This window comes from Aspergillus chevalieri, chromosome 1 (assembly GCF_016861735.1).
Source record: "Aspergillus chevalieri M1 DNA, chromosome 1, nearly complete sequence".
NCBI classification, from domain to species: Eukaryota; Fungi; Ascomycota; class Eurotiomycetes; order Eurotiales; family Aspergillaceae; genus Aspergillus; species Aspergillus chevalieri.
Genome location: NC_057362.1, coordinates 285770 through 306927, shown reverse-complemented (window position 1 = coordinate 306927; position 21158 = coordinate 285770). Strand labels below are relative to the sequence as shown.

The following is a 21158-nucleotide window of genomic DNA, read 5'->3' as shown; positions in this document are numbered from 1 at the left end:
GACTTTTACCTCCTCTCCTTCCATCCCTCTCGCTGTCGACAACCTATCGCGTACCGTCGCGCCCATCGCCCATCATGTGTACGTTGCCCTCGTTGCTCTCGCTGCTGTGATTTCGCTTTTTATGGCTTTGTTGGGAAATTTGGGTGGTGCTGTTAGAATATGGAATTATGGACATACGGACGGAGGATATCGATATTGAAAAGGAACGGAAAGCTGACGGTTGATGATACAGCGCTCGTGCCCGACGAGAAGACGAACTTCCAGTACATCTTGCGTCTGCTCAACACCAATGTTGACGGCAAGCAGAAGATCATGGTCGCCTTGACCCAGATCAAGGGTGTTGGTCGCCGTTACTCCAACTTGGTCTGCAAGAAGGCCGATGTTGACCTCGCCAAGCGGTACGTCGTCCGAACATAGGATACATGAATTTGCATCGATATCTACGGGAATTCAATACGGCACAAAACGGAGTTCACAAGGAATGTAAAGCTAATATAACAACTCTTGCAGCGCCGGTGAGCTCACCACCGAAGAACTCGAGCGTGTGGTCACCATCCTCCAGAACCCCACCCAGTACAAGATCCCCACATGGTTCCTGAACAGACAGCGCGACATCGCCGACGGCAAGGACTCCCAGGTCGTCTCCAACTCCCTCGACAGCAAGGTCCGTGAGGATCTCGAGCGTCTCAAGCGTATCCGCTCCCACCGCGGTCTCCGTCACTACTGGGGTCTGCGTGTGCGCGGTCAGCACACCAAGACCACCGGTCGCCGTGGCCGTACCGTCGGTGTCAGCAAGAAGAAGGGCTAAATTATCTCGTCTTATTTCTTTTTTTTGTGTACGACATTCGAGAGGGTCATATCAAAACAATTCAATTTTTTCAATATCAAGTTCCTTTTCGTGCTTTGTCACTCGTCGGTGTGATTTGATGGGTTTTCTGTTACGTTGGTGTCGACGGGTTTCATAGGGCTGGGACTGGGATTTGACTGGGACCTGTAGAATGGATTAATGACCCGGTCAAAAAGCGAAATGCACCTTTATGAATTAAGATTTCCAAAACATACTTCTTTACTCGTCTCTTGTTCTATTGTTCTACGTGTGGCTGCAGACGATGGCCTCGTGTCCGGATCTCCGTAGTCTAGGCCAACTCGAGCTCTTTCCATACAATTTACTGGCCATGAGTCTGGCCTTATCGAGTAGGCCTCCGTAAAACTGTTTTACAGTAAGATACAGTTTCTGTATATTCTGCTGTACCCTGGTCGATATCATGGAAATCGGCATCTTATCTTTACAAGTACATTCGCCATAGTACGCTCCGATTATATCAAGTCTAGCCCGGTCGGAAGTCTCCGATCCAGCACAGAGCACAAAAGTACATCTACGTGTCAAAGGCCTCCTTATTATTGTCTTATCAATCCATCGATTCATTGTAGCTATTAAAGTCCGAACGTATCTGTAGTAATGACATTCAACCATATCTGTAGCCATCGTTGCAAAACCAAACAGACAAAATCAAATCAAATGTGTACATGAGCGAGTATGACAACATTCAAGGCAATATCGCATTATTGTCAATGCCGTGGTCTAGCTGTACTGCGACCAGCTTAGAACCACTCACCGCCGAGCCAGCGGTTGAAGAACTCCAGACCGGCCTCGGGCTGGTCCATCGGGACCATGTGGCCTCCGCCGTAGAGACGCATGAAGGTGAAGTTGCCGTGGGACTTGACCTGGCCGATCTTCTTGCCCTTGTGCTCGTGGTCCACGACCTCAATGTCCTCCAAGGAGGCAGCGGCGTACTTCTCCTGGCCAGGCCACTCGAGAGCCTCGGTCCAGGCCTTGTTGCCCAGCCAGTTGCAGATGAAGTCAGCGTCACCGGCATAGATCAGGACAGGGATCTGCTCGAGAAGGTCCGGGACCAGACGGTGGTAGGGCTTCATCCAGTCACCATGGAGCAGGAAGTTACGGTTGATGTCAAAGTTGCACGAGTCGTAGCCCTGGACCTCAGCACCCACGGCCTCACGAACCTCGGCCTTGTTCAGGTATTCAGAGACATAATCCATGCCCTTGTAGCACAGGTCGGTCCCGGGATCACACTTGCTGCGGACATCGTAGACGTTCTGTCCAGTTCGCTGGTAAGGGCCGATGAGGGCGTTGTTGCAGTAGATCGAAGCAGGAACGCACAGGAAGGAACTCTCAGTGTTGTAGCACGTCTCAATCAGGGACTTGCAGCGGGGCAGAGCATTGTCCATGGACTGGCAGCTCGACTCGTCCAAGACAGCCGGGTAGCCACCATCGCCACAAGCCATGGGACGGTAGTAATCGTACTGAGTGAGACCGTCGGTGAGACCGTTACCAATCAAGACGGACTGAAGGTTGATGTTACGCTTCTTGTGAGATAAGATCTCGGAAGCAAAGACAGGGATGTAGTGACCAGCATACGACTCTCCAGCAATATGGAAGTCCTGCTTCGCATACTGAGGGAATTGCTTAAAGAAGAGGGTGAGCAAGGCATAAACATCCTTGCCAGCAGCCACCGTGTCACTGACAGCCGAACCACTGTACGAGTATCCGACGTTGACAGGTTGGTCAAGAAAGAGAACGGAGGCGTTGGAGTTCCAGGCGTAGTCATTGTAAATCGGCTTGATATTCTCACCGATGCTGCTAGGGCCCAGCTCCAGGAACAGACCAGTGAGAGACGAACAGCCAGGGCCACCGTTCAACCAGAGAACAACGGGGTCATTCTCAGGGTCGTTGCGAGATTCGAAGAACCCTGTCAAGTTAGTACTGCACATATCAGGAAATAACCGGACCACTCACAGTAGAACAAATGCTTGTCATTCTCATTGTCATCCAAGTACCCAGTGTACTGCTTAACACCAGGATCAATCCCCAAAGAAGCAGGATCCGCCTTCTTCACCCTGAGATCATACGCCTCTAGCTTCCCATCAACCTCTCTCTCCTTCTCACCCTTCTCATTAGCAACCCAAACGCCCTGAACATCCGCACCACGAACAATGTGGTCCCAATGGGAGTCCGGACGACGAGTGTGCTTCTTCGGCAGCGAGAAGAGGGGGTTGTGGCCCATCGTCTCGGGAAACTTGGCCGAGACCTCATCCCAGAGGTTGCGAGCCTCGTCGGACAGGTTCTCCAGCTGCTCCTGGAAGTTGTGGAGCGGCTTAGACAGGGTCTCTGAGAAGCTCTCGGAGGCCTTCTTGGGTGAGGAGAGGATCTGCTGGAAGGGGGCAGCCGCGGTGGCCGCACCGACCAGCATGGTAGCTGGGAGGAGTCTCATTGTGTTATTTGAGCTCGATTATTGATGATTGTGAGGATAGATGATGACCTGGCTGGGTAACGGGGGATAACACGACAACCAGGCACGAAAGGACCTTGGCGGTCTAGATCGTAGGCAGCTTATCAGTATCTAGGCTTCCAGGGAGTAATGGGTAGGCAACATACAACGTAGTGAATCACAGATAGATGGTTGACTGATGGACCATCCAGTGACTGAATGGAGGATGAGAGATGAGGAAAGGAAGAATGAAAGAGAAGAGATGAAGAAAGGAAGAAGAGGAGGTCAGATGATGAGATGGACGCCGGATCGGATATGACGACTCCAACTGCATGCCCGAGGGTGATAGGAAGGCAGCCAATCAGCGCTCTGGGCGGTGGCAGGGCGGATAAACAACGCATCCGGCTGAGTCAGGCCTGCGTCATTGTATGATTTTTTGTGCAGCAAGCAGGCATCCTTCTACGAAGCACTGTCAACAGAGAGTGATCGCACGTCTCTAAACGCTAAAATGCCTATCAATCAACCCTCCAACCAGATCAAATTCACTAACGTCTCAGTCGTGCGACTCAAGAAGGGTAGCTCTCCTCCCCCAACATCATATCACAATGACAATCCGTACTGAATGAACAGGCAAAAAACGCTTCGAACTAGCCTGCTACAAAAACAAACTCCTCGAATACCGCTCCGGCGCCGAAAAAGATCTCGACAATGTCCTCCAAGTCCCCACAATCTTCCTCTCCGTCTCAAAAGCCCAAACCGCGCCCTCCGCCGAACTAGCAAAATCATTCGGCCCCGACATCCCCCAAGACGAAATCCGGCAAGAAATCCTCCGCAAAGGCGAAGTCCAGGTCGGCGAGCGCGAGCGCAAAGAGATCCAAGAGCGCGTCGAGAAGGAGATGCTGGATATTGTCTCGGGGAGGTTAGTCGATCCAGGGACGAAGAGGGTTTATACGTCGGGGATGATTTCGAAGGCGCTGGATCAGTTGAGTTCGGCGAGTGGGCAGCAGGCGCAGGCGCAGAGTGCGGAGGCTGAGAGTGCGAGTGAGGAGGGGAGGCCACAGCAGCCGCGGAAACCGTTGTGGAGGGGCGTGGATCCGAATAAGTCGGCGAAGAGTCAGGCGTTGGAAGCTATGAAGGCGCTTATTGCGTGGCAGCCGATTCCTGTTATGCGGGCTCGTATGCGTCTACGGATTACTTGTCCTGTGAACCTGCTCAAACAGGCTATCAAAGCTGCCCCTGGGGCCGCCAATGGCGGCGCAAACAAGAAAGAGGAACCATCTAACGGTGGGGGACCATCGAAACCCAAAAATAAGAAAGGCGGGAAGGGCAACAAGAAATCACGGAAGGGCGATTCAGACGATGAACTCGATGCACCCGCACCACCTGCAAAGGAATCGAAACAATCCGCAAAAGACTCCGACGCAGAAACACCAACAAAAACACCCGGCACAGTCAAGGACAAGATCCTAAGCTACATCGAATCCGTCGAAACACAAGAAGTTGTCGGCGGAGATGAATGGGAAGTCGTGGGGTTTGCGGATCCGGGAGCTTACAAGGGTTTGAATGAGTTTGTGGGCAACGAGACTCGTGGTAGAGGTAGGGTGGAGGTTCTGGATATGACAGTTACGCAGGAGGAGTAGACAGACACATTTCTCTCTGCGTTGCTTGTTTCGTGTGCTCTGTTTGTATAGAGCTGCGCGGATGTATATCTGATGAGAGTCATGATTCGTTAAAAGTTAGATATCCTTCAATTCATTTCGTTTTCTACGTTTACAACCTGGTCCCTCGGAAGCCCTCCGTGTTCGTACTCGTATCCTTCCCAACTATCCAACTAGCCTCACCCCGATGCCCCTCGTACTCGTAGAACTCCATCGAACCCCTCCCCGTCCTCCATGCAGAGTAGCATTACTCCGTACTAATCATCTCCCACTAAACAAGAAAGACCAAACAAGGAGAACCAACCATTTCTGAGTCTAGACTATGCCGTACTAAATAAACTACACCAACTAGCGACAAACTTCGCCCGGTCGATCGCGATTGGCACGTCATGTTCTATTCGACCAACGAGGGCTGCTATTGTCTTGGCGAGGGTGATTGTTACCGAGAATAGAGAATGGGGATGGTAGCTGGGGCAGAGGATGGTCGGTGCGAGGGGGGTTAATACTAGTATCTACTTATCTATGCACGGATACGAAGTATGGGGTAAGATGATGAATACTTGAAAAAAATGTGTAGATTCAAGTACGGTCTAAATTCTAGCATAGCATAGATACAGCGAAGAGAATTGCGTGGCAGTGATCGACTCGGACCATGCATGCATGACTGAAACAAAAGAAACCTCCATCAGGGGTATACACGCTCGAATGCATACACAAGCAAAAACAAAGCAAACAAAAAAGCCAAAGGGTGCTTGTCAAACGACAAACAATGCAATCAACGCCTGTTCACGCCTTTACCGGATCTGAAGCGGTACAGTAAGTCGTAAAAGTAATGCCCAGATTTCAGGGTTGGGCATATCAGTCGGGATCTTTAGTCGTAAAAAGAATAAGCGTACACCAGTGTCCGCGGGAATAGTGGTTGGTAATGTCACGAATAAAGCATGTAGTTGGTTAATAAATCTGGACTGCGTTCAACGCTCGTGTCAGATCTTCAGGAGAGAATGGCATGTAGGTACCGGCACCCTTGGGTGACATGGGCGGGGGGGATGCGGTTCGTAAGACGGGAGAAGTGTAACGAATGGTTTCCTTGATGTTGCATATCGAACCGTCTCGGTGGTTTTCGGGAAGCAGGGTCATCATTGAGCCGCTGTAACTATCGGGATCGACCATGGTGGAAGATTGCGAACCCCCATCGGCCTGGCGTTGGGTGTCTTCAACCTGAGTGACAGTAGGAGAGGCTAATTGGTCAATATCTTTGATAAACAAAGCCAAGTGCGTAGAGAAACTTACTGTCCATGACATCTGCATTTGGAGCAGGCTCTTCTGTCATTTGATCAGGGGCAATCTCCTCGTTTTGCTGAGGTCGACTTTGTTGTGGCAGTCTCATGTAGTCGGGTAATGAGGTACATGGGGATAGTGAAAGATCTTGCGAACGCGGACGCTCAGCCATGGCTGTCTGGAAAGACCACGCTGCCAGTTGTTTTTGGTGCTCTGGATCGAAGGGTCCCTTGAATTTCGACTTGGGAACCTCACTGCGACGGTAGTATTCGATTTTGACGCCATTCCGGTTGGTTTTGGGAGCCGGGAGCGAGGAGCGGCGGAAAACTCGTTTAACTCTGTCTCGAAGGGGCATTTTGAAAGTGTCGTGTCGTCGGAGATGGTGTAAAGAATGATAGGTGACAGGATATAGGGCGAGTCGAGTCTAAACAAGTTCGAGACAAGAACGAATAGCGTCAAGTCGGAGCGTTTACGGCAGAGCAGTCCCAAGCAGGGAGACGCGGGGGAGTGTGTGCAAGCACGGGCAAGGAACGATGCAGCGGGAATCCCGTGGGATCATCGCTGTGAGTATACAGTAGTGTATAGAATATGGGGAGGGGAGAGTGTCTTAGGAATGAATATAGAGAAGGAAGAGAGAGGGAGAGAGAACACACAGAAGGAATCTGGGCAATAAGAATCAGAATAGTAATCGGGCGTAGTCATAATCCCGCATTATCCTCGATAAGCGGGCGGAGATTCCGGAGTTACTCTTTACGGTACAATACAGTATCCAAGCTGCCCCATATGGTAACCGTCCAAAGTTACAATACGCCTATGCAACATTGTGGGATGTTGCAATGGCCTTAGCAATATGATACTAATATTACTACATATATTCCATATATACCTGTATATTTCCTACTAAAGTATGGAACAAGTATCTGACTGTACTCCGTCTGTACGGAGTATCCGTAGAGACAGAGTATAGAGAGAACAGGTGGCAATGCAGAGAAGAATTCCAGAACGGCCAGCGCATTCCGATCGGCAAAGCCAGCAGAGAACATCCAAGGTACCGTACGTTATCGTAACAATACCAACCATGGATGGTCGACGAAGACTAGAACTCCAACGTCACTTTCTCCCCCTAAACCGGTTTAGTCCAGTGGGTGTCAATGCGGTCTGCCCCGCCAGCGCCTCCACTCGGCACGCTGCTTCCGGTACTTTTCTTAGATCTGGTACATATATTGATTTACAATGAAGACTGCTAACAAGGCCGGCTGGCCCAATGGTAAGGCGCTTGACTACGAATCAAGAGATTGCAGGTTCGACCCCTGCGTCGGTCATTTTTTTTTGTTTGTTTTTGCTGGTCTATTTTCTACCACAGCGTAGCTGTGTATAATAGTTGTGTATAAGTCATGCGATGCAATAATATGTTGTCTCCATCTGGGGTACTCCAGATATGACCTGTCTGTCTGATTGCGGTGTGCGTGAGACATGATGTCACTTATATGTTTTATTTTATATGGGGTTGCGTGTCGATATATATTCAGCCTGTTATTCAGCCACTCTTATGCAAGAATCATCTGGAAGACGAATAGAACAACATACACGGTCTTGGCACCCGAGAAGAAACCCAATGCAAGGATACTTGTAAGGTAAGAATGCACTGGCAAGCACTTGGCAGCTGTCATGACTCTATCCCTATCGACCTGAACGCGAAAGGATGATGTAATCCTGTCTGACAGCGTTCTGTCATGGAATGGACATAGAGCTGTGTTCTCGGCCTCACTTCTATACAAGTCAGACATACAAGGATATAAATCGGATAGGTTCGCAGAGCTAGCATGACCCACGTGGACAACCAATGAGTTCTCCTCGTGCTGCTGCAGGCACGCGACCGGATCGCCGGATGCATAAATGACGGAACTTTCAGAGATTGATGAAGACATATAAACAGCAGGTACAGGCACAGTATAGATATAGAATTGATATATAAATACAAGCAGAGCTGCAGAACCAATTCATGCCCCCTACTGCGTACTCTGTACATTCCAGTCGTGTGGCCGGCGAACCGTTGGAACCCTGTGGTCTGGACGCGCTTGACTCAAGAACACACAATGAAGGCAACAAATGCAAAGATTCTATTTTTATTGTGTTCAGGCACTTAGAATAAAGATATCACTCTTCTATAGCTATACAGTTCTACTCTCTACTCTCCATTCCACATACACAGTGCTATACTCAATCCAGCATAGACCCCGGATTAACGTTCCCCGAAAACAGAAACCAAACAACCCCATCCCTTTCTTCTTTCCTTTTTCCTGTCCTCCTCCTCTCTTCTCCCCAGCTTACTTGCAACGCCCTTCTCCCTACCGTTGCTCGTCGCTTTTGAGTAAGTCGCGTCCCCGTCCCTTAAAATCCTCTCCGGACTTTGCTTTTTTCCTCCCGGTCCTCACTTCCTTCTCTTCTGTGCGCTTCACCACGCGACACCACACAAACCACCCCCATACGTGGCAACTTGACAGCCACCTTGATCGCTGTCGTGTCCGTGCGTTATCACTGCAGACCTCCAACTGATCACCATCCAGTTCAAGCAATATGCCCAAGAAAGGTGGAAAGAACAAGGCCAAGTCTAAGGCCAAGGCCGCGGCCGGCGCTGCGGCGGCTGCCCCCAAGAACGTCGCCACTGATGTCAAGGAGACTTTGTAAGTCGCGCGCATATGCGCTATGAATGTCGAGAGAAACCGCAAGGACACAAGCTAACAATGTCGTCTGTAGAACCCCCGGTCACCAGGTCGAAGAAAATGTCGCAAAGGCTGAAGGCGAAGTTGAGAAGACAAAGGAGGCTAAGGACGCGCCTGCTTCTGCGACGGCCGATTCGACCGCCACAGTCGCTCCTGATACCACTTCGAAGATCCCTACGGCCGCGCCTGAGTCAGCGGAGGTTGAACCGGTGAAAGAGGCTGAGAAGACCGTGTCGGAACCTGCGCCGGAGCCTATCGCAGAGCCTGAGCCGGAGGTCGCAGAGGTGGCCAAGAGGGACAGTATTCAGGAGGCTGTGGAAAAGGTGCAGGCTTCTAAGGAGGGTCACATTGGATCTCTCGATGGAGGCGACTCGGAGGGTGCAGGTAAGAGTACTTCTTGAAATTCGCGTTGTGCTTATACTAATGGAGGACAGTCGTCCTGCCTGAAGCGACTGCCAAGGAGTCGACATTGATTTCCGCCCCTGATGAGACCATTACCAAACCCACGGAGACAGTAGAGACACCATCCGCTCCTGTGGCCGAGGAAACGACAGCTCCAGTTACAACGCTTCCCGAACGTCCCAGAGACACCACTCAGCCCCCTACCGACAACATCGAGGCTATCCACACCAAGCGTCCCTACGAGACCCCTCTGTTCACCAAGGAGGAGCAGAAGCCTCCCAAGATGCCCAAGGTTGAGGGAGAACCGGAGGCTGAGCCTGCCGGCCAGGTCGTTTCTGGCCTCACTTCGGACGAAACCAAGGACTTGCACAAGGAGTCCAAGGAGATTGCTACAGGCAACAAGGATGTGGCTGATGTGAACGCTACCAAGGAAGCTCCGGCCGCGGCACCCGTTGTCGCTGCCCCTGCTGCTGCGCCAGTTGCTGCTGAGCCCGCTGCGGCAGCTGCAGAGACCAAGGCTGCTGAAGCCCCAGTGACGGAGGCGGTCCCCGCCCAGCCTGAAAAGGTGGCGGAACCTGAGATTGCTGCTCCTGCCGCTGCTCCGGCTGCCGAGCCTGCTGTGGCCCCTGTTACAACCGCTCCTGAGGCTGCCAAGGAGAAGGCTGCTGAGGCACCTAAGGAGGCTCCGACTGAGGCTGCGCCATCGAAGGAGGCTCCCAAGGAGGCCGTGCCGGAGACAAAGCCGGAAACCAAGCCCGAAGCCAAGCCTGAAGCTCAGCCTGAGACTAAGCCTGAACCTAAGGCTGAAGCCACTAAGTCCGAAGCCGCCGCCGCCGCCGCACCCGGAATAGCAGCACCCGCTGACAAGGCCGCGATAGCCGCAACAGCTGATCAAAAAGCCGCCCAAGCACCCGAACCCGTCATCCAAAAGCCCGAACAGGCCAAGGTGGCCGCCGGCAAGGCAGAGCAATCCGCTCGCGACAACCTCGCCAAGGTCCAGCAAGAAGGCAAGGATAAGGCCGAACAGTTGAAGGCTGAGAAGGCTGAGAAGCGCAAGAGCGGGTTCTTCGGCTGGTTGAAGAAGAAGGTCAAGGGTGATAAATAGGCTTAGCCTCTTCCCCATTGATCTCCGATTTCCTTTGTTATCTCCTTTGTCATTTGCTATTTGCTTTTTGCGTTTCTATTTATTTGATGCTCACTGCCCGGGGTTATGATACCAAGGTTATAATCATGGCAAAAGATTGATTTGATTTACCTAATTCGACGAAGACAGACACAGAGAAAGACAGAAAAAAAAAAAAAAAAACACTGCGACACGAGCATGGAACGCAACTGACTGACATGATGTATGATATGGCTGGATGGAATGGAATATATATGTACCTATACGAGCGGGTATGCGTCGCATGCTATGCCTCTAGTGCTATTGTTTAATTGCTCAGTGTCACTATTATTTTGGGGATAGTTTTCTTCTGTTTTTGAGTACGATAGTAAGGTTCGGTCATCTTTAGTTGAGTTGATATGTAGGCGTATGGAGGCTGGTGAAGAATGGTAGAGAGAAAAGCGTGTTGACAATGTCCAGAATGTTGCCTCCGCGTACTCTATAGTCGGCCTATGTGAACAGGATTCAACCCGCTTCGCTGAACATCATCAGCGTTCGTTCCATGGTCCATTGCAAATTTTCCATGTATTTTGACGCCCAGAGACTCGTTCTTGATACAGCTCCTCCGAGCTTGACCCTATCAGCGAATGGAACGAACGACACCCTGACGGGATATGCTTTAGTCCGGACCTGGACTGGCCTCGTCCCCATCATTGATTTGAGTATCATTTGTTGCTTGGGCAACTTGGAAAATTAATGGCCCAAGATGAATGAATGCATGTCATTGCCGGTGGGAAAGAATGAGCCAAGCCGTGGCTTTCATCGTATATACAAGACACTCTGGCCCGACCGCGGCCGGGATTTTCTGCGTCCTGTTTCGAACGAAGTCTACTAATCCCATGGTGTGCGTACGCCAACGCGCAATGTCGCTGGTAAGCAACACAGAAAAAACCTTGCAATGTGCTTGAAGAAAGATCGGATGAGATTGATTGAAAAGGCTAAAGCACCTGATAAATGTGGTTGTAGCTGAGATATCGCTGATTAGATCCTTGGGTTCGTTGCGTGGATGTCATAACAACATGTCGAAACACAACGTCAGTGTTAGTTCAACTTAATGATTTTGGGGAGATGCTGGACATCTTCTGGCGAGAGTCTTGGGGATTAGAAATTAGACATCCAATGGTCCAGACAGTGGTGTCAGGCTACTTTACTCAAGCAGATTTTATGTGGCATCTGTATAGGATGATCATTATCATTGCAGACAACCATCTGTGCCTATATGTAGGCTACAGTTGGTCTTGTGCTTCTAAGCACTGCGTTGGAATTAGTGAGTATGCTCTCAATCCAAATGTGGTAAACTCATGATGCGTGGAAAGGCGTGCGTATATATAACAGTTGCCCATTGCTGGAAACCATCCCGCTGGTTGGTCCGTCCGTATGTGTATGACGGTTCCGATTCGCTGCTGGACGTCATCTAGCCATGCTGAAAAGCTTATATCCATCTTTTGGAGCATAGAAATGAGAGATTATCAATCGTCAGCGGTATACGGTATACCGCTATACGACATACATCGGATGGAATATACGTATCTATTTCCTCAGGTAGTCTCTCGCCTTTGGGGTATTCTCGCAGAGCATTGCGGCGGTCGTTAGTCTCTTATATTTGTGTTTTTGGGCTGCGAAGTACGTGTTCTCTGTGGCGCTACCAAGGGTCGTAAGCGCAGTAAGAAACCAGACGGACACTTAGGTCGTCTGAACACATTCAAAATCTGGATTTGAATAATCCGGTGCCGCTTGTATACTTGGAGACTGCAGTGTCGCAATGTAAGAGAGAAAGAAGTCACGTATCGCATCGAGTCAGATGTTCAACACGCCTTCACATCGTTTCAGAAAGCCTTTGGCATTCATTGAGGAACTGGAGAATCAGCGAGCGCAATAATGCAGCTATACGCGTCAATTATTTGTCATTCGAATTGAGAACGGACGGCACAACGGATATAACGGATGTCGAAATAACTAGATGAGAGCGAATTTCATAGCTGAATCACTCATGGCAAAAGTAGGATATCGGTGAGACAAACGTCGATACGTGAGATGTATCAAAGGCCTGTAGGCAGATCTGAATCCACAGCTCAAGCTCCATCTCGCTTTCGCTTTTGGATGTAACTCGCGAAGTTGCCTTTTCGCAGGGTATATCGGTTTTCGCTTGATCCTAAGCTCGATCGAAATAAGAATGTCAGCGAATTTTGCCCGAATATAAGGCAAAGATAAAAAATTCACTGGCACTGTTTGCCTTCCTTTTTAAGGCAATCGAACGGACTTGGCCAGAGCTTTTCTCCTTTTCGCTGTGTAGCATGAAGCAATCCTCAGCTCTGAAGACGAATGATATTGATGGAAAGATCAGGGTGCTTTCATCTTGGAAACAATATTCAACCGGCCGAGATAGCGTTATCCTGGGATAGTAGCAGAATAGTCTTGAAATGAGGAATTTCGCTGAGAGGCAATAAGTAGCCGGCGCATAAAAGGAGTATCTGATTCTTCGATGTAGTATGTAGTGAGGTCCTCAAGGGACGAAGGCCGAGCATTTCACTCATTTCCATTCCTTAACAACGTTGTAGCGTTCTTTTCAAATATTGACCGTCGAGAACTGACTTCCAGATTTAAGACTCCATTTGAACTCTCTCTTTGAAGCATAAAGATCCGATTCTTTCGAAAAGACGTAGACGCCGTTCAAAATTCTGCCCATCCGGGATCATGAGCTAGGTCAAAATGAGTCAGAAAAGGCATTGGCTTAGTGACCCTGCAGATAGGTCGTCAATTTTCTTCCAAGTCTGACAACCATAATTCCAGACCCAGAAACTTGCGCGCCTTGCAAAGGCGGAGCAACTGCCCCTTTTCCAAACCGTTAATTCATGGTCGTTGGCTGAGTGCAGAGCACACTCTAAACTTTCTATGCTTGCGTTAGCGCCTCCAAGCCGGCCTGAAACCACTTTTTTTTTTTTAATCTAAACTCCACAAAGAAAAATGCTGTAAATAGATTTGGATCTGCCCGTGGACAGTATAATCCGTGGTAGCTCTTGCTTGAGGAATGAGCATTCTCATATCGTATGTAAGATAGAACGATTAAATGAGAACAAATCCCAAAAGATAGGTAAAGCTGAGCATTCTGGATAAATGGTAAATGATGGAAGAGAAAAAGATGGAAGGTGGTGCAAGCTCAGTTGTGAATTTCATATAGCCTCTCCCTAACTCTACGGTAGATTTGAAAGACTTACTTTTCCCTTTATGGCTGAGCAGTGAATTATCGTTGTAGGGTTGCTTACCTAACGATAATAACTTCAATGCACAAAAGGGCGTCCGAACTTTTGGGTAACTCTTATTTCGCGGACATCGTGACATAAGATCGTACATCCTGCACTTGTACTCCTTAATAACTCCAACACTGGCAAAAGAACAGGGCTAGGTGGCTTCTAAAAAAACCACACCAGCTCATCAGGGTGGTAAACCGCCTCAGCTTGATCTGTCCCCGGCCGGCCCCGAAGCAAACTCATGAGACCAAGACCAGCGAAGTAAAATCATGTCCCGTGCTCCATAGTCGCGTGATCGCAAAAATGAGCCGTGCAGAACTTGAGGAAAACTTATTGGCCCTGGGTGGCACACTTGAAGGTTATGGTGCGCCATCAAGGGGATCTATCGATGTGTGTATTAATGTGCTAATTTTTGATCCTCTTAAAGAAGGAGATGACTTGTCAGACGACGTAACTCCTAATCTTGACTAATAAAGGCAAATTTAAAGATCCCAGGAGGAAGTACAGGGCCGGATATATTCAGAAGATGAGGCACCAGCTCAGAAGGATAAGCCGCCTCAGCTTGGCCTGGCCCCAGAACGGCCAAGTTGACCAGTTGGATCTACAACTATAACAAACAAAGTGGACATTATGTCAAATACAGGTTTCCAAGAGCTTATGAAATTGAGCCATGCAGGACTTCAGGAATTTTTATTGTTCCGAGGATATGAGCCTGAACATGATGGTATGTCATTAAGGGAATTATTATGTGTATGACTGGACTAACTGCCGATTATTCCGAAAGATGGCAAGCCATGGCCGGAAGATGAAAAGTCTGATCTTGACTATAAAGAGAGAATGATGAAATATATCGAGGAAGGAGAGAAATGACCGACACTGCAGGTGGTCCAGGATTACAGGCCTATGTGACTTATTGTTTAATCGATCAAAGCACTTAGCCTCACCATTTCTTTCTCAATGGGCGAAAAGCCACCTAGTCAATCAACCGTCGTCGCCCTCTAAAATCTTGATAGATCTAGACTATCATTTACTTCGACTTCAATTTCTGCCTCAGGAATGTCTATCCCTTCCTCTGGAGATTCTGTCTTAGGCCAGACATTTCCCAGACTTTTTTGGGATCGTCTGCTGCAGCTTCCGATGTTCTCGTTCTAGAATCGTAAAGATCAGTTGTGGATCCTCATCGTGTTGATGACTGCCAGTGTTACTTACTAAACAACATACCAAGGGGAGGAAGTCCTTGGAGCGAAACCATTCACAGCCTTCTCCAATGTGACATTCAAAATAGAAACTGCCTTTTTAACAATGTCAATAGCCGGACTCTAACTATGATTGAGGGTTGGTTATACAATTCTTCTCCGAGTTATGGTAAAATACTCACCTGAGTCCCTGGTCGCCGAGTTTAGGACCTGCATCCTTGGTTCTAAAATAGATCATCTAATGTAGAGGGTCAGTATCACTGCACGATTTACAGAGGCCGACTTTAATGATGGCAATGGATGGAAAAGGCATGAAACCGGTCTAGTTTGACGATTATTCGGAGATCTATAAAAGCAGGTCATTGATATTTGGGTGTACTTACCTTCCAATGGGTGCAGCTACCGTCTTTCCGGTGACTTGCGCACAGATCAAAGAGTATCATGCATACCTTTTCACTGCTGGACACGTAAAGGGTAGTTGCCGATCCTGATACTTGTACTCCGTACAGTGTCCGGACGAATCGATTTCAGGGGTGAAGCTCTATCATTTCACTCCAAAACACCCACAAAGAAGCTGAATATGGCGCATCTGTTATTGTAATATGAGAGATGAACTGTGGACCTGTGCGCTCCCGTTGTATACGGTCATTGGTTACCCGGGACACTTGTGGGAGAGCTGAAAATGCCCCTCATCTACTCTGTCATGGATGATATAAAAATGCCGTAGTGTAACTTATTCTGCTTCTTTCCTTTTTAGTTACTTTATTTATTCCTAAAACCACAGTCTTACAGTTGATTCAATCCCAACAAACAAAATGCCTGTAAGTATACCCCCGATATCACCCGCTTCTATGAATATCCAAGTAACTATCAAACTAGACTGCATTCGTGCGTTTGTAATTCCCATTACAATAGTCAACATCTATGGCCCGTACAGTAATACACTAATTTATTCCTGTACAATAGGTTGTTCACATCCGCACCATGGATCCTGGTCCTTGGCGGCGAATTTGGAGAATGGTAAGTATCTCAGCCAACAAAAGAAAATTGGAGAGCAACTGTCTAATCAGCTCTTAAATATAGTGAAAGCCCTGTAATTGACGTCGTCGGCAAGGCACTGTCTGTCATGGATGTCACGTTGGAGAAAGCGATCGACGCTCCAGCTCCAAGGGCTTTCCCCCCCTTGGTACGTTGTTCTGTAAGTTATACCAGCAATTGCTTGCTTGATTAGTAAATAGAAAGCGTCAACTAACTTTGGTTAGTGCATAAACGTCAGAAGAGGTTGATGAAAATGACTTTATAGAAGTACTGGAACATACGGAATCTCCAGAAAAGGGAGAACTGTGCCCTATGCAGAATTTCAGATCTACGCAGATGATGATCTGGATATTTGAATTGGTTGGGTTGGCATGATCGATTTGGGCCCATATGTAGCATGTCAGCCATGTCGGAATATATACATCTGCTCTGGATGCACAATCTTTGAGCCGAACAGACACTAGAAGGCCGCCTCGCTTGTATTTCCTGCAGCAATGATTGACTATTATGCTATCGAACTCATTATTCTGAAAATTGAAAGCGTTGGTAGATTTTTTATTTATGGATAAGTGAAATAATAATAGATATTAAAATAAGCTGGAAATAATATTAACTAGCATCGTTGGTCTAGTGGTAGAATTCGTCGTTGCCATCGACGAGGCCCGTGTTCGATTCACGGACGATGCATTCTTTTTTTCTTAAATTTTTTTACCCCTTGTTTACTCAATTCCCTCATTTCTTTTTGAGACGAATCCAAGCTGATGTGCAGAATGAAATGGAATAAAGATGAATACAATACATTGTAAATATCATCTAGAATATCAAACCCAATAAACATGCAGTGACCCTAAAAACTGCAGAAATAACGCCAACCAGCTATGCCCGGTAAAAGGTGACACGATACGCCAATCCCAAGATAACTCTGAAATCAACCGAACAAAGAATGCAAATCAATTGGTATCAAAAGTCCACCCCCCATTCAACCGCAAACGCTGCCGCTCAGCAAGATCCTTCCGAATCTCATCCTGCGTCAGACGATCGGCACCGGACCAATTCGCGCTACTAGTCCGTTCACGGAATTTCTTGATCTTCTTGTCCGCCTTGAAGGTTTCCTCGAGCGAAAAAGGTGCGACGGGCCCGAAGATCGAGTCGACTTCCATGCCTTCTTGTTGTCGGAGGAGGTTCTCGAGTTCCCTAGGCTGAGCCCACTTGGGCACAGGGAGCATTTCTGCGTCGGAGTCTTCGTCTTCGCTGTCCGTCGCAATCTCGGGCAGGGCGATGTTTTCGCCACTGGGGTATTTCGGTGATTGTTTGTTGGCGGCTTTTTGAGCGGAGCTTGGGCCTGGTTTGGGTTGTGCCGCGTTCGAGGGCTCTGCGAAGGGAATCTTGCCGCTAGCATACTTAGACATGTCCAGAGGATGCGCGGGTCTCTGCGGTTGGGCGGTCTTGAGGATCGAGGAGCCGGACTGGGGTGCTGTAGATGTGCGCTGTCCGTTAAAAATGGAGGGCTTGGTGGGTTCCTGGAAACAGTTAGCATACGAATACCAGTACGGCAGATCTTTTGCGCTCACTTTGCGGATATTGGATTGGCGGATCGGAGGAGCCATGGCCGGACGTACAGACGGAGGAGGGTTGTGTTCATCCTCGGTCCTTCTGCGCTTAGGATCGCCAGGCTGAGGTATGATACTAGGCTTGGGAGGTGCAGGACGGTGACTGGCTTCGTCATCCATGGCCCGCTTAGGTGGTTTGGCGGGATTTGGCTGCGGGGTGTTGATGGACCGACCAAACGGCTGAATCGAACCCAATCGCGAAGCCGACCTGGACGCTTGCGAAGCTGGCCTCTCTGGCTGTTGCAGCATGCCCTGTAACAAACGAATTAGCAAATTGCGACTACATTCAGAGTGAAGGTTACTCCACTTACCGTATCACCAGGCTGTTGGCTGCCCTGCCTTTCGAGCCTCCGTTGATTCTCCAACCTTCGTTTTTCAATTGCCTGCATGTGAGCAGCCTTCTTGGGGTCCACAGACGCCTGACGCTCGCGACGCTCAGCCTCTGCACGGCTCCGGAGCTCTTGACGGCGTGCTTCTTCCTGTTGCTGAGCGGCGCGTTTACGTTCCAGCTCACGTCTCTGCTCCTCTTTGCGTCGCGCTTCACGTTCCTCCTGTTCCCTCTTTCGCTCACTGGCAAGTTGAACCTTGCGCTGCGAGTTACTGGACACTGAGCTCTTGAGGCTGTTGTTGGAAGATGCCGTATGTAATGAGTTATTGCTAGCCTTCTTCTTGATTGTTGACGGCTTCGAAGCAGAGGCGGGGGTAGGTGCAGCGGCGACTGATTCTTGAGCATTTGAACCGGATGCCATGGGTATCTGTCGAGAAAGAGCACTACCGACACGGATGGAAACCGGTTGAGGCTTTGGTTTCTGAAGAGTCTCCCGAGTGGGCTTGACGGGACGACGCTCATTTTGTTTTTGCTGGGGAATCGAAGAAGGCGCTGCGGGCTTGGAAGCGGTTTCGTAGGTGGGTTCGGGTTCCTTGGATGCGTGTTTCTGTGGTTGTGGTATTTTCTTGGGACTCGGTGCAACAGAAGCTGCGCGCTCTTCACGCTCAAGTGAAGCCTTCTCCCGGGCAGCCTTGAGTTGAATTGCCTTTTGCTTCTCCTGTTCTCGGGCCCTTTCTTCTTGCTCTTCCCGCTCACGTTCCTCAACCTCTTGCTGCCTGCGTTTCTCCTCCCGTTCCGTGGAGCTGCGTGTCCTACGACCTTCCGGCCTTGGTGGTGTGGATTCCTGAGCAGGCTGAGGTTCCTGGCGGCTCAGGCTCTGAGGCTTGATGCGCTCCTCAGGCTGCTTTAGTGACTCAGTTGGCGACGAAGCCTCGACCCTTGCTGCAGCAGAAACGCTGCCAGCCGTAGAGAATAGACCCTTGGCGGACTTCATAATCGATTGTAGTTTCCACTTAGATGCACTCAATGGCGCATCCTGTGGCTTGGGGGAACCTGCTGGAGTGGTCGACCCTCCACCGGTTAAGTTCGACACGGATACACTCTTTTGGTGGTTTGGGTGTTGCGGAGGCGTGTACAGCGGTGTCGTGGATTTCGGACGACTCATCTCAGCAGTGTGATCCTCATAAGGTTTCGCCATTCGGTTACCACCCATGTCAGGGCTACGGGCCGTGTCATCCTTCTCAAAGGCCTGGTTACTTTTCTCCATGATGTCCATAGTCCGACTTTTGGCCAGATTGGGACGCTGAGGAGTGTTCACAGAAGGCTTGATCCATTCATCCTCGTCAGTCGCCATGGGTTCAGGGGCCGGGGTCTCGCGCGATTTTCGATCAGATGCCTCGGGTTTTGCCTCTGTCTTCGGCAGGTCAGGGTAAGTCACCTGTGCAGAGGATAAGCCTGACACGGATGGAATTGACTTGGTGGGTCGTGACGGCTGAAGTTTGCCCAGCATGCTGATCTTCTCATGGAGTCTTTGCGTGGAAGACTTGTTGTGTTGTTTGCTCGCCCTCGTCTCAGCATCTGTTCCATCGCGTGTCAGTTCCACATCATCGTCAACGTCCATTTTCTCGCCTTGAGCCTGCGATGCGTTCTCCTCCAGAGCGGCTTGAGTTGTCCTGTGACCTCCAGTTTGCCGCCCCAAGAAGCCGGAGCCGATATGGCTCGTTCTGGAAACCCTTGCACCTCCCAGGCTCTTCTTTGTCAAAGGTTCTCGTGCAGGGAGCGACGCGAAAGTCAAGCTGCTCTTGCGGATCGGTGGTCGTTCAGGAGTCGAACCATCTGAAGGTGATCCGATATCATCATGGTCGTCAAGGTTATCAAGGGCCATATCCTCCTTCTCCATCTCAGCAGCGTCGTCTTCTTGTACAGACCGAGATGGCTGCGTTGCAGGGGTGTGCACAGGCGACGATTTGGTATTCTGAACTGGTCCAGGTTGAGGCTCAGGCTCAGGTTCAGGCTGTTGTTCGGTTTCGGGCTCCTCTTCTGATTTCGACTCGAGATCCTGTTCAGGTTGAGGCTCACGCTCCTGCTTCTGCTTTGACTTCGGCTCGGGCTTCTGCTCATGCTTCCATTCTGGCTCTTCGGCGACCTTTTTCTCTGGCACCCGTTCGGGATCTTGTTTCTGCCCAGATTCAGACTTCCTCGAGACTGGCTTTTCTTCCGGTTTTTTCTCCTTGAGCTGCAATTTGGGAGGATGCACTTCAACTTTCTGTAATGTCTTTGGGGCATCGTCCGCAGGTTCCATTGTCTCGCCGCGCTGGCGATTATCCTCCTGCGCCGAATGGAACGAGGATTCTGTTGTGCGTCGATCGACCAGGTCGTGTGTCTGGGGCGGCTCTGGGGTAGGCTTTTTTTCTTGCAAAGGGTGTGTCGAAGCTTGTGTGGATGTCTGCGACTCTGGCTGTGTCTGTGTCAAAACCACATCGTCATCATCATCACCATCATCGTCCGTCATGCCATGATAGCCTGAGTCGGTGTTATATTGGGGGAGCGAGTTCAGGTTCTGGCTCAAGTCAGGGTAATGGGGTTGCGGCGCATTTTCTGTTGTAGGCTTGGCGTTTGTCGTCGGTATAGGAGCAGCAGGCTTCGCGGGCGACCGTTTACCGGTCGGGCTAGCGATGGACTTGTTCTCTTTCTGGTTGTGGGCAGTCGAGAAGATTTCGCTCAATGGCTGAACGGAGACGTTAATCCACATAAGAGGTAGTGGGTATCAATGGGAAGGGGACCGGGCAACTTACCACTCGAGATTCCTCGAAGTTCCGCTTGCGCGCAGTGCGAGGCGTCTTACCTCGTAACTTTCCTGGTGTCTTAAAAGCCTCTGTGAAATTGCTGTTTGGTAGTTAGCATAAATTCGCGAAGGCATAGGATTCCGCAATCACAGCGCACAATTGGTTGTTGTTGAAGATCTCTGCCATATGCTCATTCAGCCAATCCATCTCATGGCTCACGGGATATTCCACTTCCTCCAATTCCTGTTCCACAAGCTGCGAAACATTTTCCTTCTCCGTAGAAATCCATGCGGCAGAGCCAACGGGCTTCTGGCCTCTCGCGCCGGCACTAGCCATGGGATGTAAACAACGCGATTTCGGCGGCGGGCGATTCGTTGAAGAGCGTAAGTATCAATTCGGAAAATTCAAGGGCAGACAGGCTGTCCTCGCAAGTAGTCGTCCC

The 21158-nt window shown here is 49.7% G+C and overlaps 6 protein-coding genes and 2 non-coding genes across 8 annotated transcripts; 5 read left to right on the top strand and 3 right to left on the bottom strand.

The window, feature by feature from the left end:
- Nucleotides 1-74: 74 nt before the first annotated feature.
- RPS18 (40S ribosomal protein uS13) lies at nucleotides 75-808 on the top strand (the record flags this gene model as incomplete). Its single annotated transcript, XM_043275576.1, has 3 exons — nucleotides 75-78; nucleotides 233-398; nucleotides 511-808. The coding sequence occupies 3 exons, from the start codon at nucleotides 75-77 to the stop codon at nucleotides 806-808; spliced, it is 468 nt and encodes a 155-aa protein (XP_043131225.1).
- A 794-nt stretch (nucleotides 809-1602) lies between these two features.
- On the bottom strand, nucleotides 1603-3290 carry cp3 (carboxypeptidase C PRC1; the record flags this gene model as incomplete). The annotated part of the gene is made up of 2 exons (XM_043275565.1): nucleotides 1603-2768; nucleotides 2816-3290. 2 exons carry the CDS (start codon nucleotides 3288-3290, stop codon nucleotides 1603-1605), a joined length of 1641 nt encoding a protein of 546 aa, XP_043131224.1.
- Nucleotides 3291-3795: 505 nt separating this feature from the next.
- Nucleotides 3796-4927, top strand: ACHE_10103A (guanine nucleotide exchange factor SDO1; the record flags this gene model as incomplete). The annotated part of the gene is made up of 2 exons (XM_043275521.1): nucleotides 3796-3862; nucleotides 3918-4927. The coding sequence occupies 2 exons, from the start codon at nucleotides 3796-3798 to the stop codon at nucleotides 4925-4927; spliced, it is 1077 nt and encodes a 358-aa protein (XP_043131223.1).
- A 969-nt stretch (nucleotides 4928-5896) lies between these two features.
- On the bottom strand, nucleotides 5897-6578 carry ACHE_10102S (uncharacterized protein; the record flags this gene model as incomplete). The annotated part of the gene is made up of 2 exons (XM_043275410.1): nucleotides 5897-6183; nucleotides 6236-6578. The coding sequence occupies 2 exons, from the start codon at nucleotides 6576-6578 to the stop codon at nucleotides 5897-5899; spliced, it is 630 nt and encodes a 209-aa protein (XP_043131222.1).
- Nucleotides 6579-7473: 895 nt separating this feature from the next.
- Nucleotides 7474-7545, top strand: ACHE_t10004A. The gene has a single exon. It is a non-coding gene; the product is annotated as a tRNA-Arg (tRNA).
- A 1255-nt stretch (nucleotides 7546-8800) lies between these two features.
- ACHE_10101A (uncharacterized protein) lies at nucleotides 8801-10453 on the top strand (the record flags this gene model as incomplete). Its single annotated transcript, XM_043275299.1, has 3 exons — nucleotides 8801-8907; nucleotides 8981-9330; nucleotides 9381-10453. 3 exons carry the CDS (start codon nucleotides 8801-8803, stop codon nucleotides 10451-10453), a joined length of 1530 nt encoding a protein of 509 aa, XP_043131221.1.
- Nucleotides 10454-16608: 6155 nt separating this feature from the next.
- ACHE_t10003A lies at nucleotides 16609-16679 on the top strand. Its single transcript has one exon. It is a non-coding gene; the product is annotated as a tRNA-Gly (tRNA).
- A 263-nt stretch (nucleotides 16680-16942) lies between these two features.
- Nucleotides 16943-21052, bottom strand: ACHE_10100S (uncharacterized protein; the record flags this gene model as incomplete). Its single annotated transcript, XM_043275188.1, has 5 exons — nucleotides 16943-17512; nucleotides 17564-17854; nucleotides 17914-20658; nucleotides 20726-20816; nucleotides 20874-21052. 5 exons carry the CDS (start codon nucleotides 21050-21052, stop codon nucleotides 16943-16945), a joined length of 3876 nt encoding a protein of 1291 aa, XP_043131220.1.
- Nucleotides 21053-21158: the final 106 nt, after the last annotated feature.